The sequence below is a fragment of the Hemiscyllium ocellatum genome, chromosome 2 (genome assembly GCF_020745735.1).
Source record: "Hemiscyllium ocellatum isolate sHemOce1 chromosome 2, sHemOce1.pat.X.cur, whole genome shotgun sequence".
Taxonomy (NCBI): Eukaryota; Metazoa; Chordata; class Chondrichthyes; order Orectolobiformes; family Hemiscylliidae; genus Hemiscyllium; species Hemiscyllium ocellatum.
The window spans coordinates 43,923,345-43,948,029 of NC_083402.1; the positions used below are offsets into that span (position 1 = coordinate 43,923,345).

Genomic DNA, 24,685 nt, shown 5'->3' on the forward strand with positions numbered 1-24,685 from the left:
CTAGACCATTTTACTAATTCAATACGCTGATACCAGTAAACCAAAATAAATATCCATTTACCTGTGTTTGGCACCTAGCTTTATAGCAGTTCATCATTTCATTCTCTTTCAGCTTTGGAATTTCCACATCCAAAAGAACCTTAACAAAAAACAGAAGTTTATAAATTAAATTTGTCATTTGATGAGATAACTCTATCTGTATGCTTTACTTTATAGTTTTAATACTAACAGTTAGGAGTGTGATTGAATGAAATATGAATTAAATTATTTAAAGTGTGAATAATGAAAACAGAGAAATATGCCAACTTCTCTTGATCTACACTTTCTTGGTTAGATTTTCTAACTATAGAGAAACCTTGATTATCTGGCATTCGATTATCCAAATTTCAAATTATCCGAACAAGATCACAAGGTCCTGATGCTTGGCTAAACTATGCTATCTGGCATTCGATTATTCGGCATTCAATTAACCAAATAAAACACTCCCTGCCGTGTCCTTTGGATAATCGAGGTTCCTTTGTATTTCATGAGATTTGAAAGCAGAAGGTCATTCCTCCCTTTCAACCAGCTCCACTGTTCAGTAACTACTTTGGAATTAGAACTGGTCTAACTCGAGGATGGAATACAGACAGACTCTAACCTCACACCTTTAATGCAGTGTCTGAGCTGAGATGTCACCTTTTCTGATAAAACCTGACGTTATTTCAGGAATGTGACTTGAAAGAAGTTCTGGGATTTACATATTGATGAATCAAAATCTGCAACCCATTCTAAGTGATTCAGGCTGAACAGCAATTTAGGTTTGTTCAATACATCGTATCAGTTGTATGACATTTTGAACTTTTGCTATAACTTCTGTGTTCCCATAATCCTGTCCCACTAGCTACTTGACGAAGGAGCGGCACTCCGATAGCTAATGCTTTCAAATAAACCTGTTGGGATATAACTTGATGTTGTGTGATTTTTAACTTTGTCCACCCCAGTCCAACACCGGCATCTCCACATTAGAGTAACATCATGACTGTTCTTGCCCTCAGGCGCAGCTTCCTGCATTCTGATTTAAATCCTTGAGTGCCTCAGTATGTAAAAATCTATTAACTTCTGAATTGTAAAACCTAATGAAAAAATTCTGACATTTAAAGAAATGCATGGAATAAATGTAAGATGTTCAAAGTTTGTGAGAAGATTTGTAGCTCGGGTGCTCGTTGTGGTTCTGTTCGCCGAGCTGGGAGTTTTTGTTGCAAAAGTTTCGTCCCCTTTCTAGGTGACATCTTCAGTGCTTGGGAGCCTCCTGTGAAGCACTTCTGTGCTGATTCCCCTGGCATTTATACTGGTTTGAATCTGCCGCTTCCGGTTGTCAGTTGCTGTCCGCTGCAGTGGTCGGTTTGGCCAAACAGAGAACAGCCAGGGAATTCCTAGAGGCATGGTACTCATCCACAAATTCTATCAACAGACACATCGAACTAGACCCTATATACTGATAAATGCCGGAGGAATCAGCACAGAAGCGCTTCACAGGAGGCTCCCAAGCACTAAAGATGTCACCTAGAAAGGGGATGAAACGTTTGCAACAAAAACTCCCAGCTCAGCGAACAGAACCACAACAAATGTAAGGTTTGTTGTTTGTTTCCAAAATTATATTACTACAAAGCAAATTATAGTGAATGACTTTAGATATTATAATAGTTGCAATCTTGTCACTGAAATCTTTCATCAAAAATAACTGTAAGACGTTCAGGATTACTGAAAAAAAAACATATTTTGTTGAATTTTTTTGTCTTACACTCATGGGGCAATTAGGCTTCTGTTAAACTAATTACCAATTATCCTGTTACTAACATCAGAAGAATCTGACCCTAATTTTTGCTCCCAATGGGTCAGTTACACAGAGGAGGGAGATTTCTCAGCTCCGCAAGCTTGACCCAGATGAAACTGGCCAGGGAGGTCAGATTTTCATTTTATGGCAAAGTTCCCTGCAAGGTGGTCTAGGTGAACTCAGAATGAAAAGGGAGGCTGTTGGTTGCAGATCTGGGCTGGGTGCATGGCTTGCCTGTTTGGATCAGCACCGTGTGAAAGATTAACAAAATACCTGAATGAAAACAAAAACAGTCCTCACTCATCACACTTACACCTTCACACACAATCTCTCCATGTCCCCTCCATGCTAACCTCTGTCATCTCACGCCCAATGCCACCCTGTGCCCACTTATCGTTGCTGTACAGTAATCCCCATATACTCCATACAATCTTAAATGCTATACCCAAACTCTATGGACCTCCACAACCTCCAGACACAGGTCCTGTATCCACCCTTTGGTCCTTCATAGATCTATGTCCATCTTACTGCCAACTTATGCTAATAAATGAACTTCAGAAAGTTTCTGACAAGATTTTGCATGGCAGACTATTTAAGAAGCTAAGAGCTTGTGGGATCCAGTGCAATTTGAATCCAAAATCGGTTCGTGGCAGGAAGCAGAGGGTGATAGTTGAAGGTTGTTTTCATGACTGGAAGCCTGTGTCTAGTGGCACACCAGAGGGTTTGGTGCTGCATCTCTTGTTATTTGTTGTGTATATTAATGATCTAGACAAGAATGTAGGAGGCATGATCAATAAGTCTGGAGGTAACACAAAAAATGGTGGTGTGGTAAATAGCGAGGAAGAAAGCCTTCAACGAGAGGACAATATGATTGAGTTGGTCAGATGGGCTGAACCATGAAAAACAGAACTTAATCTTTAAAAGTGCGAAGTAATGTAGGGTTGCACAGTGACTCACTGGTTAGCACTGTTGCCTCACAGTACCACAGATGCAGGCTCGATTCCAGCCTTGGTGACTGTCTGTGTGGAGTTTGCATATAAGTACAGGCTGTGTGGATTGGTCATACTAAATTTTCCAAAGTGTGCAGGCTGGTTCGATTAGAAATGGTACATTCAGGGTTATGAGGATAATGTGGTGGGGTGGAAGGGTCGGTGCAGACTTGATGGGCTGAATGGCCTCTATCTGCACTGTAGGGATTCTAATAAAGAAACATGTTTGGGAGAACTAAGAAGACAAGGGTGTACACATTGAATGGTTGGACTCTATGAAATATAAAGGATCAGAGTGACCTCAATGTGCATTCTTGAAGGTAGCAGGACAGTAGATAATGTGGTTGAGAAGGCATATGGGACACTTGCTTTTATTAATCAAAGCATTGAATTCAATTATCTCTAGAATCTACAGATTATTTCTAATTTTTCTTCTGGAACAGATCGACTGAAGGGAAACTGACTACAAAAGAAGAGCCAGTCACAGTTTCACCAGGGTAACATGCTGGCCCTATAAGAGAATCAGTGTGACAGATGGGGAACTTGGATCTTGTTATAGAGTGCAATTGGCACTGTGCAGGTGGAAGGAAGAATGGGTCTCAGTGCTGCTGGCATCATGAGGGCAGAAAAGGACAAGGCTCCCAACAGCAATGGGTGAGTTTCCTGTCCACGGAAGATTCAGATGACATTGAGAGCACAGCTGTCAGATTTTGGGCCCTCAGGCTACCGTTGGGCATAAGCATCTTTAGGAAGAGCAGAATCCCATGCATTAGAAAAGTATGGGGGAGGAACGAAGGACATGAAGACAAGGAAGGCCAACCCTCAACACAGGATCTACCACCGAAGACAGATTTCCTGGAATTGAGCAAAAAATCAGCGCCCCAGACTACAGTAACACTCAAGACAGATGGTCACTGACACATTTTCCCTTGTCACCGAAGTTCTTTCACCTCACACAACCAACTCTAACGCTGACCACTGATTGTTGATGACCTGAGGATTTTGGAAATATTACAAACATGACAGCAACTCACTATATATGCTGGTCAGTGATATCTTTGTCAAAGCTGAGCAATACATTCACTTTGTGACAGATATGATCTAATAGAGTCTGAGGACAATGAGATTTCTCTCCATTGTTGGATTGTCTAAGGGTAGGGCTTCATGAATTACCACCATGTGCTAAGAAAACACCCGGTGATCAGCCAATGATCAGCCAGTGAGATCAGTCAATAGGAAGCACTTCTAATTACCCAACATCCACCAGATCTGTGACCACAGAGACCTCCCAAAGTTGTATAATTGTTTTCCAGACAGCTACAATGACTCTTTCATCCTTCAAACTGTTTCTGATGTTAATTTCAACCCTCAAAGCTTGTGGCAAAATCTCAGCGTTCAAGAAAAACTTAGCTACTGGCCCCTCCGTGAGATCTCCAGACAGAGGCATGGAGGTGATATACACCATGACAGCAGATCACTGGGACAATCATTGCACGGGTCATTGGTTTCTGATACCTGGACCAGTTAGGTGGTTCCCTCCTGCAAGCATTTCAGTCATTGTGATGATCTGTCTGCATTGTCCATCATAAAAACAGAAACACTGCCCTCCAGAGAGGTGACAATATTGAGAACAATGAGGACCTAGAGGAGACTGCTCATTCAGTGAAGCTGGGGAAAGTGTAGACTAGGACCTAAGGGCATAGCCTCAGACAGAAGGGTTAACTCTTTAAAACTGAGATGAGGCGGAATTTCTTCAGCCAGTGTGTGGTGAATCTGTGGAACTCATTGCCACAGTAGGCTGTGGAGGCTAAGTTATTGAATGTATTCAGAACAGAGATAGATAGTTTCTTGATTTGTAAGGCTACTGTTGGACTATAACAACAGTGGTGTTGTGCTATTTTTAACTTTGTCCACCTCAGTCCAACACCGGCTCCTCCACATCCACAGATATCGCCTGCCCTGCTGCATTTTATCACCTTGCTTTATTCTTACCTCAGGCAGATGTTACATCTCCTTCAAAATTTAATTGCCTCAGTCTAGAACTTTTAAAAGGTTTGCTTGACAATGAATTGGTAGGTAACTAAATTTATAATTGAAAAACAAACTACTTAATCAGATTATGGTTAGCACTGCTGCCTCACAGCGCCAGAGACCCGGGTTCAATTCCCGCCTCAGGCGACTGACTGTGTGGAGTTTGCACGTTCTCCCCGTGTCTGCGTGGGTTTCCTCCGGGTGCTCCGGTTTCCTCCCACTGTCCAAAGATGTGCGGGTCAGGTGAATTGGCCATGCTAAATTGCTCGTAGTGTTAGGTAAGGGGTAAATGTGGGGGTAGGGGTATGGGTGGGTTGCGCTTCGGCGGGTCGGTGTGGACTTGTTGGGCCAAAGGGCCTGTTTCCACACTGTAAGTAATCTAATAAAAACATACCTTTCCTTTCATATTGACACCAAGGAACTGCAGTGGTGTACAGGTTTTCTTTCCACCTTTATATCCAATCGTCAACTTTGCACCAGCTGCTTCAAAGATCACAAATACCTCAGAGTGAAACTCACGGTGGTACCACTTCATCATCAAATTTCCAGCCCAACCTGCAATCTGTTAAAAGAGAACGTAAAACATGTGCAGTTACATTTTTTGTCATCATTTTCACCAACACTGGCACCAGTAAATGTATTTATCATTATCATCACTCATATTAAAAGTCTAGATCCCAATTAATTTCTTAAAGTTCCTAAGCAAAAACGCATGAATTCAATGAACGAGCAACAGATAAGTGATAATGAAATGAAAATGGAGTTTTATCCTATTATCACTCATAAGTTTGGTAAATCTTTGACAAGGGTGATATATGACATGCCAACAAGTTGTTAATTGTTCAATTAACCAATTCATAGATTGAATTTGGACTTCTCACAGTCCATTACTCAGAGATACTCATTAATATTGAAAACGAGATGATGAAAGATTAGAATACTTAAAAAAAATTACGTTTAAAACTGAGGACTATTGTTTTCTGCATCACGTTAAATCCCAAAACCAACTGAACTTCATTAACTAACGAACATTAAGAAAATCAAATGAATGTGAACTCTATAATATGCTAACTGAGGATGACTTCATTACAGAAAACAAAGAATGAGTATTCCTGATACAATTCATTGAAATGGTGCCAAATTTTGTTTGATAGATTTCCTGCAATGGCTACCTCGGGACATTTTGCTCTACCTCTGTATAGGTTATTGCACTGAAGTCAGCATTCCAAATTCTGGCCATGACAATATTTGTGCTAAATGAGATAATAATTGTTTTAAGTTCACTGTGTCCCTTACAAATAGACTTCGAAAGAATTTGTGAAAAAAAAGAGAAATTGCTGGTGAAATTCAGTAAGAGTGGCAGTATCTATGAGATGAAAGCAGAGTTGATGTTTCAAATCCAGTGACTATTCACCAGAACAGTTGATGTTGGGGATGGGGAGGAGGAAGGGGCAAGTTGGAGATAGAGCCCAGAGAAAGGGGTAAGTAAACATGGAGAGTATGGATAGCAGGCCAGGTCAGAAGAAAAGCTGAAAAAGGATGGGTGAGCTGTAATGAATGTAATGTGATAATAGGCCTCGGAGTAGGTGAGGGTGGGTGACTGCTCTAAAAGCAATCCATATCATAACAGAACCGAGCAACAGATTACTGAACACAAAGTTAAGATGGTGTTTTAACACACCATCAACATAAATAAAGTTCTGATGAAGGGCTTATTCCTGAAACGTCGATTCTCCTGCTCCTCGGATGCTGCCTGACCTGCTGTAGTTTTCCAACACCCCATTCTCAACTCTGATCTCCAGCATCTGCAGTCCTCACTTTCTCCATAAATAATGTTCAGTCAATGTTTATCAAGGGTAGGTTAAAAAACATGGAAGGATGGAATCAGGCTCTAAAGTCATTCAATTGATGTTGAGATCTCAAGGCTGCAGGGTTCTTAAGCAGAAAATGAGATGTTGTTCTTCAAGCTGGAACATTGCAGTGGGCCTGAGACAGAAATGTTAGGGTGGGAACAAGGTGGTGTGTTGAAGTAGGAGGCAACTGGAAGCTCGGGGTCAGATTTGTGGGCATAATGTAAATGTCCTGCAAATTGGTCACCTAGTCTGCATTTCACCTCCCCATTGTAGAAGTGACCATGCTGTGAGCAGTGAATACAGTATACAAAATTGAGTGAAATTCAGAAGCACTAATGAGAAGTGACTGAGGAGGATTCTGGGAGAACACCTTGACTGAGGAGGATTCTGGGAGAACAGCATGACTGACAAGGGGATTGCAGAGAAAAGCTTGGCTGGCCAGGAGCCAAGTTGCAGACTGAGTGAACAGTGCTCCGAGAGAGATAAAGTAGACCCCAGAACTTGACCCGGGGACATTGGGGGAAATACGATGATCCAGAAGGTAGTTCTCCCTGAGCTGAGAACTTGCATCATCAGAAGATCTTGACATCATTGTTGGAATGTACTTGTGAGCAGAGCTTGGAGGATCATCAGTTGAGCTGAGCTGCAGTTGTTGGATCTTTGTGCTGTGTTCTGCCTAAGACTAACTCAGTAACCTGTCAACTAGAGCTATTGCCTCTAGTGGTGCCCGTGCCTCAGGCCAAGGAGTCCACAATTGAATCAAGGTGACTATGAAGAAAGTGGAAGAAGGATCGCCAGTTGATCATACTTCTTTGTGAAGAGAGTTCTCCTGGATTGCTGCAATTTCCAAACAGCAGATATTTTCTGTCTGTCGGATTTCCCCTGTGGCACTATTTTGACATGACTTTCAAGAGTATGAAATAAAGTGAGTGGTTCCTGAAGGTATTTGAGGAGAAAGGAGGTGAGGGTCCCCTTTCTGTCCTGTCTGCTTCACAACTGTCCATTCTCCCTGCACGGAGGAGCTGGGTTGTTACAATCCACATACAACACCCACGTCCTGGCAGTAGAGATCATCCTGACCTTCTTGGGAAGGTATGTACTGCTCGAAGGAGTTAAAACAGATGTAGCAGACCCATTTGGAATGTGGACCAGCAAGCAGCAAGTCAAGGTGACCCTGAAGGTCGATGCTAGTGGTCACGTCCTCTGCCTGCCCTCCAGTTTCTCGATTGGAAGGAGGTAAGGCTACCTTACATACAGAGGATAGCCTAGTGTATGCCCAACTTATGGAAGGTCAGGGAGCATAGCAGCAGTTTGCAAAGTGACCCTCTGCAGGGTCTGCAAACAGGAGATCTGACAAAGGACTGTACAAAGTCTAAGAGCTGAAACCTGTGTGAGGACGCAGGCCACTGTACAATGCCTGCCCAAGATGGCAGCGGTGTAACACATACGCTCAGATGGCCGGTGTGCTGGAATGTGCTTTTGCAAAGGAGATCTGGAGGGAGATACAGTGATTTTTGTCAATGTTTGTTCTGAGCTCCTTTCTAATTCCCACCTATTGATTGAGACTGCATTTAGTGTAGAATAGTTGGATTCAATTGCACCTGGAAGATCATCATTTTCATGAAAGATAGTCTTTGGTCTGCCCAAACCTGTTGGTCTTCCAGAGCAAGGGGCTGACCTTGACCGAATGTTGCAGACTGGCTCATTCCAAGGTTCACTACCACATGCTGAGGGTCACACTAAAGCTTGCGGCAGCTGCTGCCAAGATGCAATGGGGAAAGACCACTGTCTGAGGTCTTTCTACCAAAGTCCAAGTGGGTCCCTTTTCAGTTATTGGACTCTCCCGGTTTCTCAAATACATGGAAGCATTATCTATAAAGTCTGGACAGAATCAAACTGCTGGAGTGACTACATCAGGGTGAGAGGAGAAAGATATAAAAGAGACCTAAGAGGCAATTTTTTCATGCAGAGAGTGTACATGTATGGAATGAGCTGCCAGAGGAAGTAGTGGAAGCTGGTACAATTGCAACATTTAAGAGGCATTTGGATGGATATGTGAATAGGAAGGGTTTGGAGGGATATGGGTTGGGTGCTGGCAGGTGGGACGAGGTTTGGTTGGGATATCTGGTCGGCATGGACAGTTTGGACTAAAGGGTCTGTTTCCATGCTGTACATCTCTATGACTCTATGCGTATATAATGATTTTTTTATGAATAAAGTATATTTTTGAAGTAAAGAAAAATGTTTTTTGGAGTTCAAGTCTATTAGGAATAGAGAGCAAGAGTGAGAGACCTGAGTTTGGTGACTACAGAGTAAGGTTGTGTCAGCAGTTCCTAGATTGTTGTCTGTCATTGATAAGGTTTACAATGGCATGAGAACCTGGTCCCATGGAAGGCTCTTCCTGCAACATGTGAGAAAGCAGGGATATTTCCAGTGTCCACTGTAACTCCATATGCAGGAAATGGCAAAGAGCCATTGAGATGTACTGCACAGAAACAGACCCTTCAGTCTAACTCCTCCATGCTGACCAGATATCCCAACCCAATCTAGTTCCACCTGCCAGCACCTGGCCCACATTCTTCCAAACTGCATGGTGGCTCAGTGGCTAGCACTGCTGCTTCATAGCACTAAGTTCCCAGGTTCGATTCCAGCTTCGGGTGACTGTCCAAGTGGAGTTGTATATTCTCCCCGTGTCTGTGTAGGTCAGGTGAGTTGGCCATGCTAAATTGCCCCATGGTTTTAGGCCAATTAGTGAGAGGGAAATGGGTCTGGGTAGGTTACTCTCGGAGGGTTGGTGTGGACTGGTTGGGCTGAAGGGCCTGTTTCCATACTGTAGGGAATCTAACCTAAAAACCCTTCCCATTCATATACCCATCCAGATGCCTTTTAAATGTTGCAATGGTACTAGCCTCCACCAGTTCCTCTGGCAGCTCATTCCATACACGTACCACACTCTGCGTTAAAACGTTGCCCCTTTGTTCGCTTTTATATCTTGCCCCTCTCACCCTAAACCTATGCCCACTAGTTCTGGACTCCCTGACCTGAGAGAAAAGACTTTGTCTATTTACCCTATCCATGCCTCTCATTATTTTATAAATCTCTATAAGGTCAATCCTCAGCCTCCGACATTCCAGGGAAAACAGCCCCAGCCTGTTCAGCTTCTCCCTATAGCTCAAATCCGCCAACCCTGGCAACATTCCTGCGAATATTTTCTGAACTCTTTTAGGTTTCACAACATCATTCTGATAGGAATGTGCAGCTGCAGCTCCTGATTGCCATATGGAATGCGTGGATATACTCAGTATCGAGCATCCATGAGTCTGGGAATGGCATGGAGAGCACACTTAGCAAGCTGGTCACACCACCATTAAAGACTACACAGACAGAGAAGGCTTTGTGCAGGGCAGCTTGTGGCTTACTAATTCTATTTTGTTTTTTGAGGAGGTGATGAGGGTAGAGTAGTTGATTTTAGTAAGGCTTTTGATGAGGTCTCTCGCTGTGAACTCATCCAGAAGGTTAAGATACGTGGGATCCAGTGACTTGGTCACTTGGATTCAGAATTGACTTGCCCATGGAAGACTAAGGGGTAGTAGTGGAAGTATGTTTTTCTGGTTGGAGGTCCTTGACTAATAATGTTCCGCTGGTATCCATACTGGGACCTCTGCTGTTTGTGATTTATATAACCAACTTGGAGAAATCATAGATGGGTGGGTCTGTAAGTTTGCAGTTGAAGCAAAGATCGAGGGATATTATAAAAGTTTGTCAAAGAATACAGCAGGATATAGATCAGTTGCAGATATGGGCAGCGAAATGGCAGGTGTGAATTGTTGCACTTTTGGAGATCAAATGTTAAGGGAAAGTATATAGTTAATGGCAGAAGCCTTAACAATATTGATGTACAGAGTGATCTTGTGGTTCTAGTCCATAGCTCCCTGAAAATGTCTTCATAAGTGGATAAGGTGATCAAGAAGGCTTATGGCATACTTGCTGTCATCAGACAAGGCATAGAGTATTAAAAATTGGCAAGTCATTGTTGCAGCTGAATTACAGGACTCCAGTTAGGCTACATTTGGAATATTGTGTACCGTTCTGGTCACCACCCCACCAGGTGGTGGTTTTGGAAAGGGTAAAGAAATCAAGGATGTTTTCAGGTTTGGACGTATTAGCTACGAGGAGAGATTGGATAAGCTTGGTTTGTTTTCACTTAAACGTCAAAGGATGAGGGGGCGATCTCATAGAAGTTTACAAAACAATGAGAAGCATAGCTAGAATGAATAATCAGAGTTCTTCTAAACATGTTATAAATGTCAATGACTCAGGGAGACAACTGAAGATACAAGACCTACGTTTAAAGATGTGAGGGGCATGGTTTTACACAGAGGATGATAAGTTTTTGGAATGCACTGCCAAAGGAGGTGGTGGAGGCACACATAATAGCAAAGTATAAGAAGTATCCTGGCAAGTATATGAATAGGCAGGAAATAAAGGGATATGGACTGTGTGGAGGCAAAAGGTTTTTAATTTAGAAAGACATTGTGTGTCAGTGCAGTTTCCCTTCTCTTTTCCCACTTGAAAGGAGAATGAAAGGTTAGTGAATCGTCTAATAATGGATTGTCTGTGACAGCTTGGTTCAGCTACTATTAGTGACAATTAATAAACCAAGAACATCTCTTGAATAAAGTACAAATTTTTGTCAAAACTAAAACAGCAATAACTTACATTTCGCACTTGCACATTTCCAATCTTCAGTAAGTGAGAAGCTATCATATTGTAGCTTGGTGATTGGTCAGAGTACTCTTTCAGGTAGTCAATGAGTGAACTCAGGGTAACATTGGAAGACACCTTTAAGCCAGTAGGTCCCATAGTGACCTTGTAAAGATCAGGGATTCCTTTCACATCAATAAGGATTTTAAAATATTGACTTCCCTTGTAGATACCTGTGAGAAAAGTTTCAATCAGTTTAGACATATTATTAATTATTTGAGATGATTTGAACTTTGAGAATGAAAATGATTATTATTTCTCAAAAACACAAAAAAAAAATTGCCTTTTTCTGGCTTTCTGTCCTGAAGAGAATGGGAATTCACTGACAAAGCTGCTAGTTTGGTCAGTTCAAGCCTTAGCTATTCAATTCCATGGAGTCTCACATGAGGGACACAGACAGAGGGATTGGATTACAATTCTTTCAGCTTCTAGTGCACTCGCAAGTCCAGCGAGCTCAAAACTATGCTTCTCTTTGTCCCATAGAGACTTACCAGTTAAAAAACAACTTCTCCCTGATTTTTGATATTTTGGAAGAGACAAAAATGAAGATCACTGAAGGTGCATCTTGACAATGACATCAGAACTTTGGACCCAAGAATATTTGGCTTTAAATTCAAATTAGACTGACACCAACACTTCCACAGTTAAAAGAACGATTCAAGAAATATTTAGATTATTAGTCCTTGTTACAATACCTACTAGCTACTATTTAGGAATCAACTGCATTACACATTTTTTGTTGACTTAATTTTGGTTTTGACTCATTGAATTTCTACTGTTGTCACATTTAACAAACTAAGACCTTCATTGTTGGCACTAAAATTTGATATCTGATGATGTTGCACAATCTTTTTTGTTAATATTTGCATTTCAGCACAACTAACACTCTCGTTTACACTTGTGTCTCACACAACCAGTTTGTATTTCAGTCAACTGATTCCAGAGATGAGAAGTTTGTCTTATGTAGAGAAAGTGAGCAGGTTGGGCCCATATTCTCTGGAGTTTAGATTTAATTGGGACCTAGAAGATGCTAAAGGGGATTGACGAAGTAGACATGGAAAGGATGTTTCTTCATGTGGGGCAATCTAGAATGGGGGGGTCATAGTTTTAGAATAAGGGTTGGCAGATTTAAAACTGAGTCAAGAGCGTGGTGCTGGAAAAGCACAGCAGGTCAGGCAGCATCCTAGATTTAAAACTGAGATGAGGAGAATTTGCGGATCCCAGAGTGTAGTGGATGCTGGGACATTGAGTAAATTGAAGAAGGAGTTAGATTTTTAATGAATAACAGGTTTAAAGGTTATGGGAAGCAGGCAGGAAAGTGGTGTTGAGGCCTCTCCTAGTTTATCTCTCCATGCTTCCAGCCCCCACCCTCCCTTAGCTTATCTCTCCATGCTTCCAGCCCCCACCCTCCCCTAGCTTATCTCTCCATGCTTCCAGCCCCCAGCCTCCCCTAGCTTATCTCTCCATGCTTCCATTCCCCACCCTCTCCTAGCTTATCTCTCCATGCTTCCAGCCTCCACCCTCCCCTAGCTTATCTCTCCATGCTTCCAGTTCACTGCCTTTATTCCTGATGAAGGGCTTTTGCCTGAAACGTCGATTTCGCTGCTCATTGGATGCTGCCTGAACTGCTGTGCTCTTCCAGCACCACTGATCCAGAATCAGCCATGATTATGTTAAACATGGACCAGGCTTAAGGGACTGAATTGCCTACTCCTGCTCCTAGTTCTTATGTCCCTATATCAGTCAAGCTAGTGACATATTCCTGTTTGTATTCTCAAAATCACTTTATTATGTAGCCAAATCATTGTTAAATACAATTGCAGAAAGGTGTAAACAAAACTACATGGGATCCACAGTGAGCTGGCAAGTTGGATACAAAATTGGTTTCTTCATAGAAGATAGAGGGTCATTGTGGAAGATTGTTTTTCTGACTCAAGGTTTGTGAACAGTGTGGGACCTCTGTTGCTTGTAATATATATAAATAATTTGGATAAAGATGTTGGTGGTCTAATTAGAAAGTTTATAGATGACATGAAAATTGGTGGAATTGCGTTTAGACAAGAAGATTTTCAAAGGTACAGAAGGATACAGATCAGTTGGAAAATTTGCAGAGAAATAGCAGATGAAATTTAATCTGGACAAGCATGAGATAATGTATATTGCAAGGTCAAATACGAGAGGAATGTATATGGTAAATGGAAGGACCCTTAGGAGCAGCAATAAACGTTGATCTTGGGGTACAAGCCACCTTATCCACTTGTGTTGCCACTTTCACTCCCTGAAAGTGGCAACACAAGTGGATAAGGTGGCAAAGAAGGTATATGGCTTGCTTGTCTTCATCGTCAGAGCTTTGAGTATAAAAGTTGTAAATTCTGTTGCAGCTATATAAAGTTTTAGTTCAGCCACATTTGAAGTATTGTATGCAGTTCTGGTCACCACACAACAGGGAGGATATGGAAGCTTTGGTAAGGGTGCAAAAGAGGTATACCAGAATGTTGGAGTATTAACTAAAGGAGAGGATGGACAAACTTGGTTTGTTTTCATTAGAATGTTGGAGCCTGAGGGATAACCTGATAGAATTATATTAAATTACAAGAGGTAATGGCAGTTGGAGTCATTTTCCCAAGTTTGAAATGTCAAGCATTTCAAGGGGACATAAATTTAAGGTGAAGGGTGGAAGGTATAGGGGAGTTGTCAGGGGTGGGTTCTTTACCCAGAGAGTGGTGGGGGCATGGAATGCACTGGCCGTGGGAGTGGTAGAGTCAGAATCATTGGCGACCTTTAAGCGGCAATTGGATAGGTACATGGATGGGTGCTTAATCTAGGATAGATGTTCGGCACAACATCGTGGGCCGAAGGGCCTGCTCTGTGCTGTATTGGGGACAAAAATTAGTTAAAGTGTGGAAGTAAGCCATTAAGCCATCAATTCTACACCAACCCACTGAAGAGTATCCCACCCTATTACTGTAATCCCACATTTATCATGACTAACCCATCTAACCTGTACATCTCTGGACACAACAGGGCAATTTAATTGGACTTTTGGGGGGAAATGGGAGCATCCAGTGGAAACCTGCAGACATGGGGAGAATGTGCAAACTTTTCACAGAGCGTCACCCAAAGCTGGAATTGAATCTGGGTCCCTGGATTTATAAGGCAACACTGTTAACCACTGAGCAACTGTGCTACCCATGGTTTAAGGTGTGAGCAGAAAAGTTAAAAGATGTGCGAGGCAGATGTTTTAAACAAAGGGCGGCCAGTGCCTGGTACACACTGCCAGAGGAGGTAGTAGAAACAGATATAATAGAAACATTTGAGAAGCATTTAGATAAACATGTGAACATGCAGGGCATAGAGGGTTAAAGACCATGTCCAGGTGAATGGCATTGTGGTCACTGCAGACATGGTGGGCTGAATCACCTGTTCCTGTGCTGTCCTGTTCTGTGTTATGTGTTCTATGTTCTGTATTCTTTGCACTCAGACCTATTTCACCCTCAACATGTTATGGAGGGAATTACAATGATCGCAGTGATAGAAAAGACTGATATGCTTCTGGATGTAGGTTTGCTCGCTGAGCTGGAAGGTTCATTTTCAGATTTTTCGTCACCTTACCAGGTAACCTCTTGTGTACCTTCCAGCTCAGTGAGCAAACCTACATCCACAACGTCAACCTGAGCTACAAATCTTCTCAAAACTCGCTACCTGATATACTTCTCCAATGAAATTTGCATGCTTTCACAACATAAACAGTTGTTTCTACTGCCATAAGTTAATTAACAGGCTACGAGTCAGACTCCAACTTTCTATCAGTATTCCTTTATGTACATCTAAATAATAAAATTGAACTCTACCTGGTAGAGTTATAATGTGGTGTTAGGTGCCAGAAAGTCTCCTGATGCTCCAGGTTATCAATCTCAGAAAATTATGGAGGCAGTACTGTTATATGATAAAACACCTCTTAAGCTGTGAAGTAAATTGGTAAAGACTTTGACAGTAAAAATTGTACTTGGGTCTTAAATGACTTGCGGTGCCTCTTCTTAACCAACAGAGGAAGTATTAACCATGTAGTATGAATATTATTGGGTTGCTAAAGAACAATGTCGCACAATACATTTTTCACATGTGTCATTGACTTAGAAAATGTTTCTTCGGAAAGGACACTCTGTAACAGCACAATTTTTATTATCTCTGTACCTTTAGTAGTGTCTCCATTGACAAGCTTGATGTATTTTCTGATGTGCTCCTGCATTATATTGTACAGCTGATGGAGTGATTCAGGTTGATACCATTTTATTCCAAAATCGTCATACAGCAAGATGTCGGAGCCCTCTGCTGGACCAGTGCAACTGTTTTGACCACAAGGTTGCTTTGTCTTTGGACATATCGTCAAATCCTTGGAGCACGAATGAACACAAATTAGAAGCACGTCTGAACATTACAAGCTTTGAAGTCAAACCCTGTACAATACCTCCAGATTTTGAAGGCTACAAGGGATGTTCAACAAAATACAGATCATGCCACTGAAATTGCTACAATTCATTAGAGCAAACATTCGGCATGTATACCCTCCAATTACTTTTCAAAGAGCTCATTTGAAGAACAAGATTTGCTGGAAAAGCAGGTTCAGTTCTGAGGAAGGGCCATGTGACCTGAAACGTTAATTTTGATTTCTCTCCACAGACACTACCAGACTTGCTGAGCTTTTCCAGCAATGTCTATTTTTGTCTCTGACTTAGAGCATCTGCAGCTCTTTCAGCTTTTATTTTCTAGCAATGTCCTTCACAACATTAATCACTGAGCCAACACTATTATTAAACATATTATAATGTTACTCAACTTTTACAACTGCTTTTGCAACTATTCCAGGTGTAAAATATCAACATAAAAATACTATATTCAAAAGTAATGTATTTCATATGAAACGTTTTAGAAATTTTCTCAAATTTTTAAAGGTGTGATGTAATTGCTAGCCTTCTTTGTTCCTGGTCTATCAATGCCTATGGTTTTAATAATTCTTGTTCATTTATTCAAATTTCTTCATGGCTTTACCCCTTTTCAGCTTTGAAAGTTTCTCAAGCCTTGTGGGTTTCAAGTACTCAGTGCTGAATGTTCCATTGTTTTGGCTTAAGTCCCCCCAGCTACTGAGTTTTCTCGGTATATCTGACCAAACTTACCTTATTAGCTGCCACGCCCCATGGCTAATGTCTAATTTCTACCCCATCTTATAATGCACTATACCCAGAACAACTCAACATTCAACAGATATCTGCCAAAAGACTGGCATCTCTTGCACTCATGCTTTATTTGAAAGTCTGGAGTGAACCCACACAAGCACAGTCAGACAAAAACTGCTATGCATGGTTCCTAACACTTGCCCACACAAGGCAGAATCGAGTAATTTTGCCGGCATGGTGCGGGAAGAGATGGTGCAGATGCTGGCACAAGCTTGCAGTGTTATTAAGGAGGACTTTGCAGGATCAGTAGGACTGAGTGTACCACATGTGTTTCTGATGACTGGGTCATCTAATTTCATTCCTTCTATAATGCTTCGTAGCAACTTAAATAGAACTGAGTGCTTTGTGAGGCCATTTCGGATGGTCGACAAGCAGGAGGTCGGAAGAACACAGCAAGCCAAGCAGCATCAGGAGGTGGAGGAGTCAATGTTTCGGGCATTAACTTTCTTTAGAACTAGATGTGGGGAGAGGGGGAACTACAGATAAAGAGAAGGGGGGAGTGTGGGGTGGGGAATGTAACAGAATGGTAAGGTAGTGATAGGTGGACACGGGTAGTGGGTACGACCTGGTTGGTTAATGGGAGGGCTGAATCCAGTTGGCCACTGGAAGGGAGAGTTGGTATTTGACATGGAAGGGTGGAGGCTGGACTGGAAAGGGAGCCGAGGGATGTGTTGGAAGGTTATTTGAAATTAGAGAACTCAATGTTAAGTCCGCTGGGCTGTAGCATCTGCAGATTTTTTTTGTCTCATTTCAGAGGATATTTCAGAGAATATTGCTGTGGCTCTGGTGTACACATAAGCCAGATCAAATGACAATTTTCCATCCCCAAAAGACACTAATGAAGTAAATGGCTTTTTACAACAATAACAATGGTTCTGTGATGACCGATAGACTCGCTGTTTTAGCTTCAGATTTACTAATCGAAATAGAATTTCATTAGCTGCCACGTCGGGATTCAAGCCCATGGCCACAGGCCATTAGCTTTTCTCTTTGGATTACTAGTCCAGTGACAAAATCACTCGGCCACCACCCTGCTAAAATTATCACAAATGGAGGTTCCTCATTCTTCAAATGACAAACAAGGTGAACTAATTACATCAGAGTTGAAGAGTGTGGTGCTCTGCAGTCCTCACTTTCTCCTAATTACTTATCAGGAAGACTATCTGTGAGTTTTCCTGCAAGGAACTGAGGAAATTACGGCTCAAGTGGGAACAGGCCCTTAAGTAGTCATGAATTGTCCTCTTCGGTGGATTCAAACCAGAATGCTTGACCACAGGCCTTCTTGCCCAGAATTTACTTGCACAAATGAGGGAGGCATCATGTATGGGGCACTGAGTCTGTCAGTCTACCTGCCTCCTTCCTCGCCTTCTAATGGGCTCAGGAGGTTCTGCCCATCACTGTGGTGCAAACTACAGCAGTTCAAGAACTGCTTTACAGTGAACAATAAATGGTGACTTTGCCAGTGGTGCAAACATATTACGAATGATTTTTTAAAAATGTTAGTACAACCAGTCAAAACCTTACATTTACCCAAATCCAGATTTAAGATCAGTATCAACATCTAATCAAACTGAATAATGAATTACAACAGTTTCAGCTTTACCTCTATGTCAATGAGAGATCCTTTCAGTCTTGCATCTGAATCTTTTGCAAAGCTCTTCATAGCATCTAAAATAGGCCGATAACCTAGGTTTATCAGATGGGCAATAGCAAGTTAACAAACTGAATAGGTAGGGCATTTCCTTCATGTTGAATTCAGCTCCATATAATAATTAAAAAGAAATATATTCACAAATCAAAAATAAAATACCAATTCAATCAACTGCACAGTGTTTGAGTCTACACCCTCCTGTTGCTGACCAATTTAAGAAACTAATGGTTGCCACAATGTCAGAGTCTATTTGGGTGGTGAACTATGATGGCCTGAATGGCCTTCCTAATCCGAAATTGTTTTGGGTCCAAGTACGTGTTTTCAATACAATGAAGGGAGAAACTGTTCTTATGGACAGAAAAGATTGAGAACCAAATGGCATTGATTTAAGGTGATTGAGTGACTGGAGAAGAAAGATAGAAACATTGAAAGTAGGAGTAGAAGTGGGCCATTTGGTCCTTCAAACCTGCTCCCCTATTGAATATGATCATGACTGATCATCCAATTCAGAATCCAGTTCCTGCTTTCTCCCCATACCCTTTGATCCTTTTAGGCCAAAGAACAATACCTATTTCCTTCTTGAAACATTCAATTTTTTGGTCTCAAGGCTTGAAGCTGCATTAAGCTGCATCCTGTTTCACTGGAGAGAATTCTACCTGCTCATCACTCTATGGGTGAAGGAATTCTTCCTCATCTCAGTCCTAAATGGCCTACCCTTTATATGGCTGCTGGTTCTGGACACCTCATTGATGGGAACATTCTTCCTAAGTTTACCCTGTCCAGTTTTATTAGAATTTTGTAGATTGCTATGAGATCTCCCTGCCTTTTCCTCTAAATTCCAGTGAGTAAAGTCTTGATCAATCGAATATCTCTTCATATATCAGTCCTGCCATCTCAGGAATCAGTCTGTAAAACTTCATTAGGATGAAGAGTCCTCCTAGAAACTTTGACTCTCCCGTTCCTCAGAGGCTGCCTGACCTGCTGGCCTTTTTCCAGTACCACATTTTATCGACTCTGACTCTCCAGCATCTGCAGTCCTCATTATCTTCTGGACACCTTCATTACTTTCCCTCTCCAGCCAAAACTGTAATGATTGGAACAAGGTCAGCCAGGTGGATCCCGTAGAATATGAGTTCCCTGATTAGGGCTGTTAACCTGGTCCAATAGGAACTACTCTGTGCTAGCTGGATCAGTGCCATATACTATGCACATGAAAATAAAGGGCAAATTGGTGATGGGGTATCAGGCTTCATGGAATTACTTCCAAAATGTCCTTCCTCAGATAGGGAGACAAAAACTGCACATAGTACCACAGGTGTGGTCTCGCCAGGGCCATGTACAATTGAAGTAATATAGCTATGCTTCTGTACTCAAATGCTAACCTTGGAGGCCAACATAGCATTTGCTTCTTCACCTCCTACACCTATATGGTTACGTTAGTGACTTGCAGGAAATATGAAGTATGATGAACTGAGGGGATCAGAAATTTATTAAAATAGAAACGAAGTATACCATAACGTGTAATGCACTGGCTGCATCCTCCAGAAACATCTGTTCCATCACTCGTATTCACTTCATAGCAAAAATCAAACAAGTCATATTATTCAGAAAAAAAGATGATTTCCCTAAATGCTGCATAAGTGCTTTTTTCAAACACAAGTGATTCCACAGTTGGAGAGTTTGGAGAGTTCTTGGTTAGAACACTTAGTTACAATGGCATCCAATTGTAGTATACGGGAAACTGACACCCACAGGATCTATGGGTGCTTATCATGTACCTCTGCAGATCACAATTATGGACAAGGACTTCTTGTAATAAGCAGCCTTTAAGGTATAGTATTAAACTAATAACAAAATATAACACAAAAACTAATCCATCTCTGTTAAGTCGCTGCAACTATTCAAGACACCATGAACATTGTGTCAAATTATTGTTAATTGAAGAATCTACAAACCTGTACATCTGCAGACATTTCCATCAAAGTTATCCTCCACTTCTTGGACACTGGGAGTTGGATTGTTCTTCAAAAGCCTGAGGGATAAAAAGGATGATAAAGCACAAGTATCAAAACCACACATGTTAAATCAATATAGCCACAGATCTGTGCTTACGGTACTCAGGAATCAATCGTCAGTGCTACTGGTACTCAGGAAACAAACCTCAGTAGCACTGAGGATTGATCCCTGAGTAATAGGAGCACTGAGGATTGATTCCTGAGTACTGGTAGCACTGAGGATTGATCCCTGAGTACTGGTAGCACTGAGGATTGATTCCTGAGTACCAGCAGCACTGAGGATTGATTTGTGAGTATGAGCAGCACTGAGGATTGATTCCTGAGTACCGGGATCACTGACCGTTGATTCCTGAGTACCAGTAGCACTGAGGGTTGATTCCTGAGTACTAGTAGCACTGAGGATTGGTTCCTGAGTAACAGCAGCATTGAGGATTGATTCCTGAGAAATGCTAGCACTGAGGATTGATTCCTCAAGTACCGGGAGCACTGAGGATAGATCCCTGAGTATCGTTAGCACTGACAATTGATTTGTGAGTACGAGTAGCACTGAGGATTTGTTCCTGAGTAACAGCAGCATTGAGGATTGATTCCTGAGAAATGCTAACACTGAGGATTGATTCCTCAGTACCGGGAGCACTGAGGATTGAAGCCTGAGTATCAGTAGCACTGAGGATTGGTTTGTGAGTACTCGTCGCACTGAGGATTGATTCCTGGGTCCCAGCAGCACTGAGGATTGATTCATGAGAACTGCTAGCAGTGATGATTGATCCCTGAGTACTAGTAGCACTGAGGATTGATCCCTGAGTACTGGGAGCACTGAGGATTGATCCCTGAGTACAGGTAGCACTGAGGATTGGTCCTTGAGTACTGGGAGCACTGAGGATTGATCCCTGAGTACCAGTTACACTGAGGATTGATTTGTGAGAACCAGTAGCACTGAGGATTGATCCCTGAGTACCGGTATCACTGAGGACTGATTCCTGTGTCCCAGCAGCACTGAGGATTGATTCCTGAGTACCGGTATCACTGAGGATTGATTCCTGTGTCCCAGCAGCACTGAGGATTGATTCCTGAGTACCGGGAGCACTGAGGATTGATTCCTGAGTACTGGTATCATTGAGGATTGATTCCTGTGTCCCAGCAGCACTGAGGATTGATCCCTGAATACCGAGAACACTGAGGATTGATTCCTGAGTACTAGTACCACTGAGGATTGATTCCTGAGTACAGGTAGTACTGAGGATTGATTCCTGAGCACTAGTGGCACTGAGGATTGGTTCCTGACTAACAGCAGCATTGAGGATTGATTCCTGAGAAATGCTAGCATTAAGGATTGATTCCTCAGTACCGGGAGCACTGAGCATTGATGCCTGAGTATCAGTAGCACTGAGGATTGATTTATGAGTACCGCTATCACTGAGGATTGATTTGTGAATTCTTGTCACATCGAGGATTGATTCCTGAGTCCCAGCAGCACTGAGGATTGATTCATGAGAACCGCCAGCACTGATGATTGATCCCTGAGTAAGTATGTGCTGAGGATTGATTCCTGAGTACTGGTAGCACTGAGGATTGATTCCTGAGCACCTGTATCACTGTGGATTGATTCCTGAGAATCGCTAGTACTGAGGATTGATCCCTGAGCACCGGTTGCACTACAGTGTCTCACCTAAATAGCTTAATGAATGCACCAATAAATGTTGGTATGCTAAGTGTTCACTTTTCAGGAATCTTCTCTGAATGTAACCAGCCATTCCTCTAATATCGCATTCCATCATAAGTTAGATGTGACCAAGCTGAGAAATACAGCCAGCATCGAAGGGGCATAATTTAGAACAAACTATGTGCACACTATTTATCAAACCAAGTTGTAAATACATTTGTTTTGCAAATGCTTGTACTGCAGAGGATTGCAAAGACTTGTCCAGGTTTTCAGCCAGTCTTGCTTCTGGTATTAGGTGGTTACTGAGTGCGATTAGCAGCAACTTTTCAAAAGTTGGTTCTGCTCTTGTAAGAGCCATCCAAAAGTTATTTAATCTGTGAATAATGTAGCCCTGCAAAATAGTTGGGACTTATCTGGATAACTAGCACAGATTACAGAACGATGATCCTGAACGTTAGCTGAATGCAAATCCTTTCTCTCCAGCAAGTCATGGACGTGATGTGAAGGAGCCTAATTCTCAAATGGATTCTTCACTCAAAAGAACCTTGTATCCTACTCAGCTGATGACTTATTTGATCAGAAGTGCAAACACAACACTTTGCAAATATAAGGCTGAAATGTTATTTGGGATCGGTTTCTAACCATCTTGATTTTTTAACGCTCAACATTCTTGCCTAACAAACTCTTTCAAGTTTCAATGAATGTTTCAACTGACTTGGCCAAGATTTTCTTTGGGGGGATGTGGGGATAGCAGCACGGGAAAGGGTTTCAGATTTCCACCGCTATTTGTCTGAAGCTGTCACAGAACCATATGAGATCGTAGAGTCACCTCCAGCATGAAGGAAACTACTCAGCCCATCAGGTCTGTATCTGCTCCACAGAGTAATCCAGTCAATCTTGGAGTCATACAATTACACAGGACAAAACTTGACCCTTCGGTCCAACCAACCCATGCTGACCATAATCCCAAATTAAAGTAGTTCTACCTGCCTTCAATAGCCCATCCAACTTCCTTGTGATATCATTGATTGTTTCTACTTACACCAGCCTTGCAGTGGGAGAGTTCCAGGTCATTACCATATACTGAGGAAGAAATATATCTTCACATTTACCACTGCAACTGTCAACTAAAACCTTAAGTCTGCATCCCTTAGTCCTTGAGTCATCAGCCAATGGGAATGTCTTTTTCCTTCCCTACATTATCCAAACTTATTAATTTCCAAGTTGCGCATGGACATTTCCCTGGTTTCTCTTCCTTCCTTCATTCACAAGTTGTGAATTCTCTATAATTGGCCATCTCTAAGCTCACTTATATCAAACTCTGTTCTCAACTTTGTGAGCAGTGTGAGCAGGTATGAGCTTGATGAATGGAGATTTTAAAATTTCTACAGCTTCTAAAAATCTGATCTGATTTACAGTTCAGATTTAACTGGTAAAGTGAAGTAAATGAATAAAGTAAATAAATTTCTTGCGGCCCTAGTCAAGGCTAAAAAAACTCTACTGGAGAGTAGAGTGGTGCTGGAGAAGCACAGCAGGTCAGGCAGCATCCGAGGAACAGGAATCAGGCACCTGCCTGAAATGGTGATTTTCCTGCTACTCAGATGCTGCCTGACCTGCTGTACTTCTCCAGCACCACTCTAATAGAGTCATAGAGTCATAGAGATGCACAGCACAGAAACAGACCCTTCAGTCCAACCCATCCATGCCGAACAGACATCCCAACCCAATCAAGTTCCACCTGCCAGCACCCAGCCCATATCCCTCCAAACCCTTCCTATTCATATACCCATCCAGATGCCTTTTAAATGTTGCAATTGTTCCAGCCTCACCACTTCCTCTGGCAGCTCATTCCATTCACATGCCACCCTCTGTGTGAAAAAATTGCCCCTTAGGTCTCTTTTATATCTTTTCCCCCTCACCCTAAACCTATGACCTCTAATTCTAGATTCACCCACCCTGCAGAAAAGACTTTGTCTATTTATCCTATGCAAGCCACTCATAATTTTGTAAACCTCTATATGGTCACACCTCAGCCTCTAACACTCCAGGGAAAACAGCCACAGTCTGTTCAGCCTCTCCTTGTAGCTCAAATCCTCCAACTCTGGTAACATCCTTGTAAATCTTTTCTGACCCCTTTCAAGTTTCACAACACCTTTTTGATAGGAAGGAGACCAGAATTGCAAGCAATATTCCAACAGTGGCCTAACCAATGTCCTGTACAGCTGCAACATTGCCTTCCAACTCCTGTACTCAATACTCTGACCAATAAAGGAAAGCATGCCAAAAGCTTTCTTCACTATCCTATCTACATGTGACTCCACTTTCAAGGAGTTATGAACCTGCACTCCAAGGTCTCTTTGGTCAGCAACACTCCCTAGGACCTTACCATTAAGTGTTTAAGTCCTGCTAAAATTTGCTTTCCCAAAATGCAGCATCTCACATTTATCTGAATTAAACTCCATCTGTCACTTCTCAGCTCATCTGGTCCAAATCCTGTTGTAATCTGAGGTAACCCTCTTCGTTGTCTACTACATCTCCAATTTTGGTAACATCTGCAACCTTAATAACTGTACCTGTTACGCTTGCATCCAAATCATTTATGTTAATGACAAAAAGTAGAGGGCCCAGCACCGATCCTTGTGGCACTCCACTAGTCACAGGCCTCCAGT

The 24,685-nt window shown here is 42.1% G+C and overlaps 1 protein-coding gene across 3 annotated transcripts in view; it reads right to left on the reverse strand.

The window, feature by feature from the left end:
- Positions 1–24,685, reverse strand: part of LOC132822947 (xanthine dehydrogenase-like) — a 142,888-nt gene that overhangs the window by 83,405 nt on the left and 34,798 nt on the right. For all 3 annotated transcript variants that reach the window (XM_060836402.1, XM_060836384.1, XM_060836394.1), the window contains 6 exons: positions 20,294–20,370; positions 18,291–18,373; positions 15,648–15,846; positions 11,409–11,626; positions 5,231–5,398; positions 62–139 (listed from right to left, as the gene is read on the reverse strand). In XM_060836402.1, coding sequence (XP_060692385.1) covers positions 62–139; positions 5,231–5,398; positions 11,409–11,626; positions 15,648–15,846; positions 18,291–18,373; positions 20,294–20,370 — 823 coding nt within the window. The remainder of the gene's footprint in view (positions 1–61; positions 140–5,230; positions 5,399–11,408; positions 11,627–15,647; positions 15,847–18,290; positions 18,374–20,293; positions 20,371–24,685) is intronic.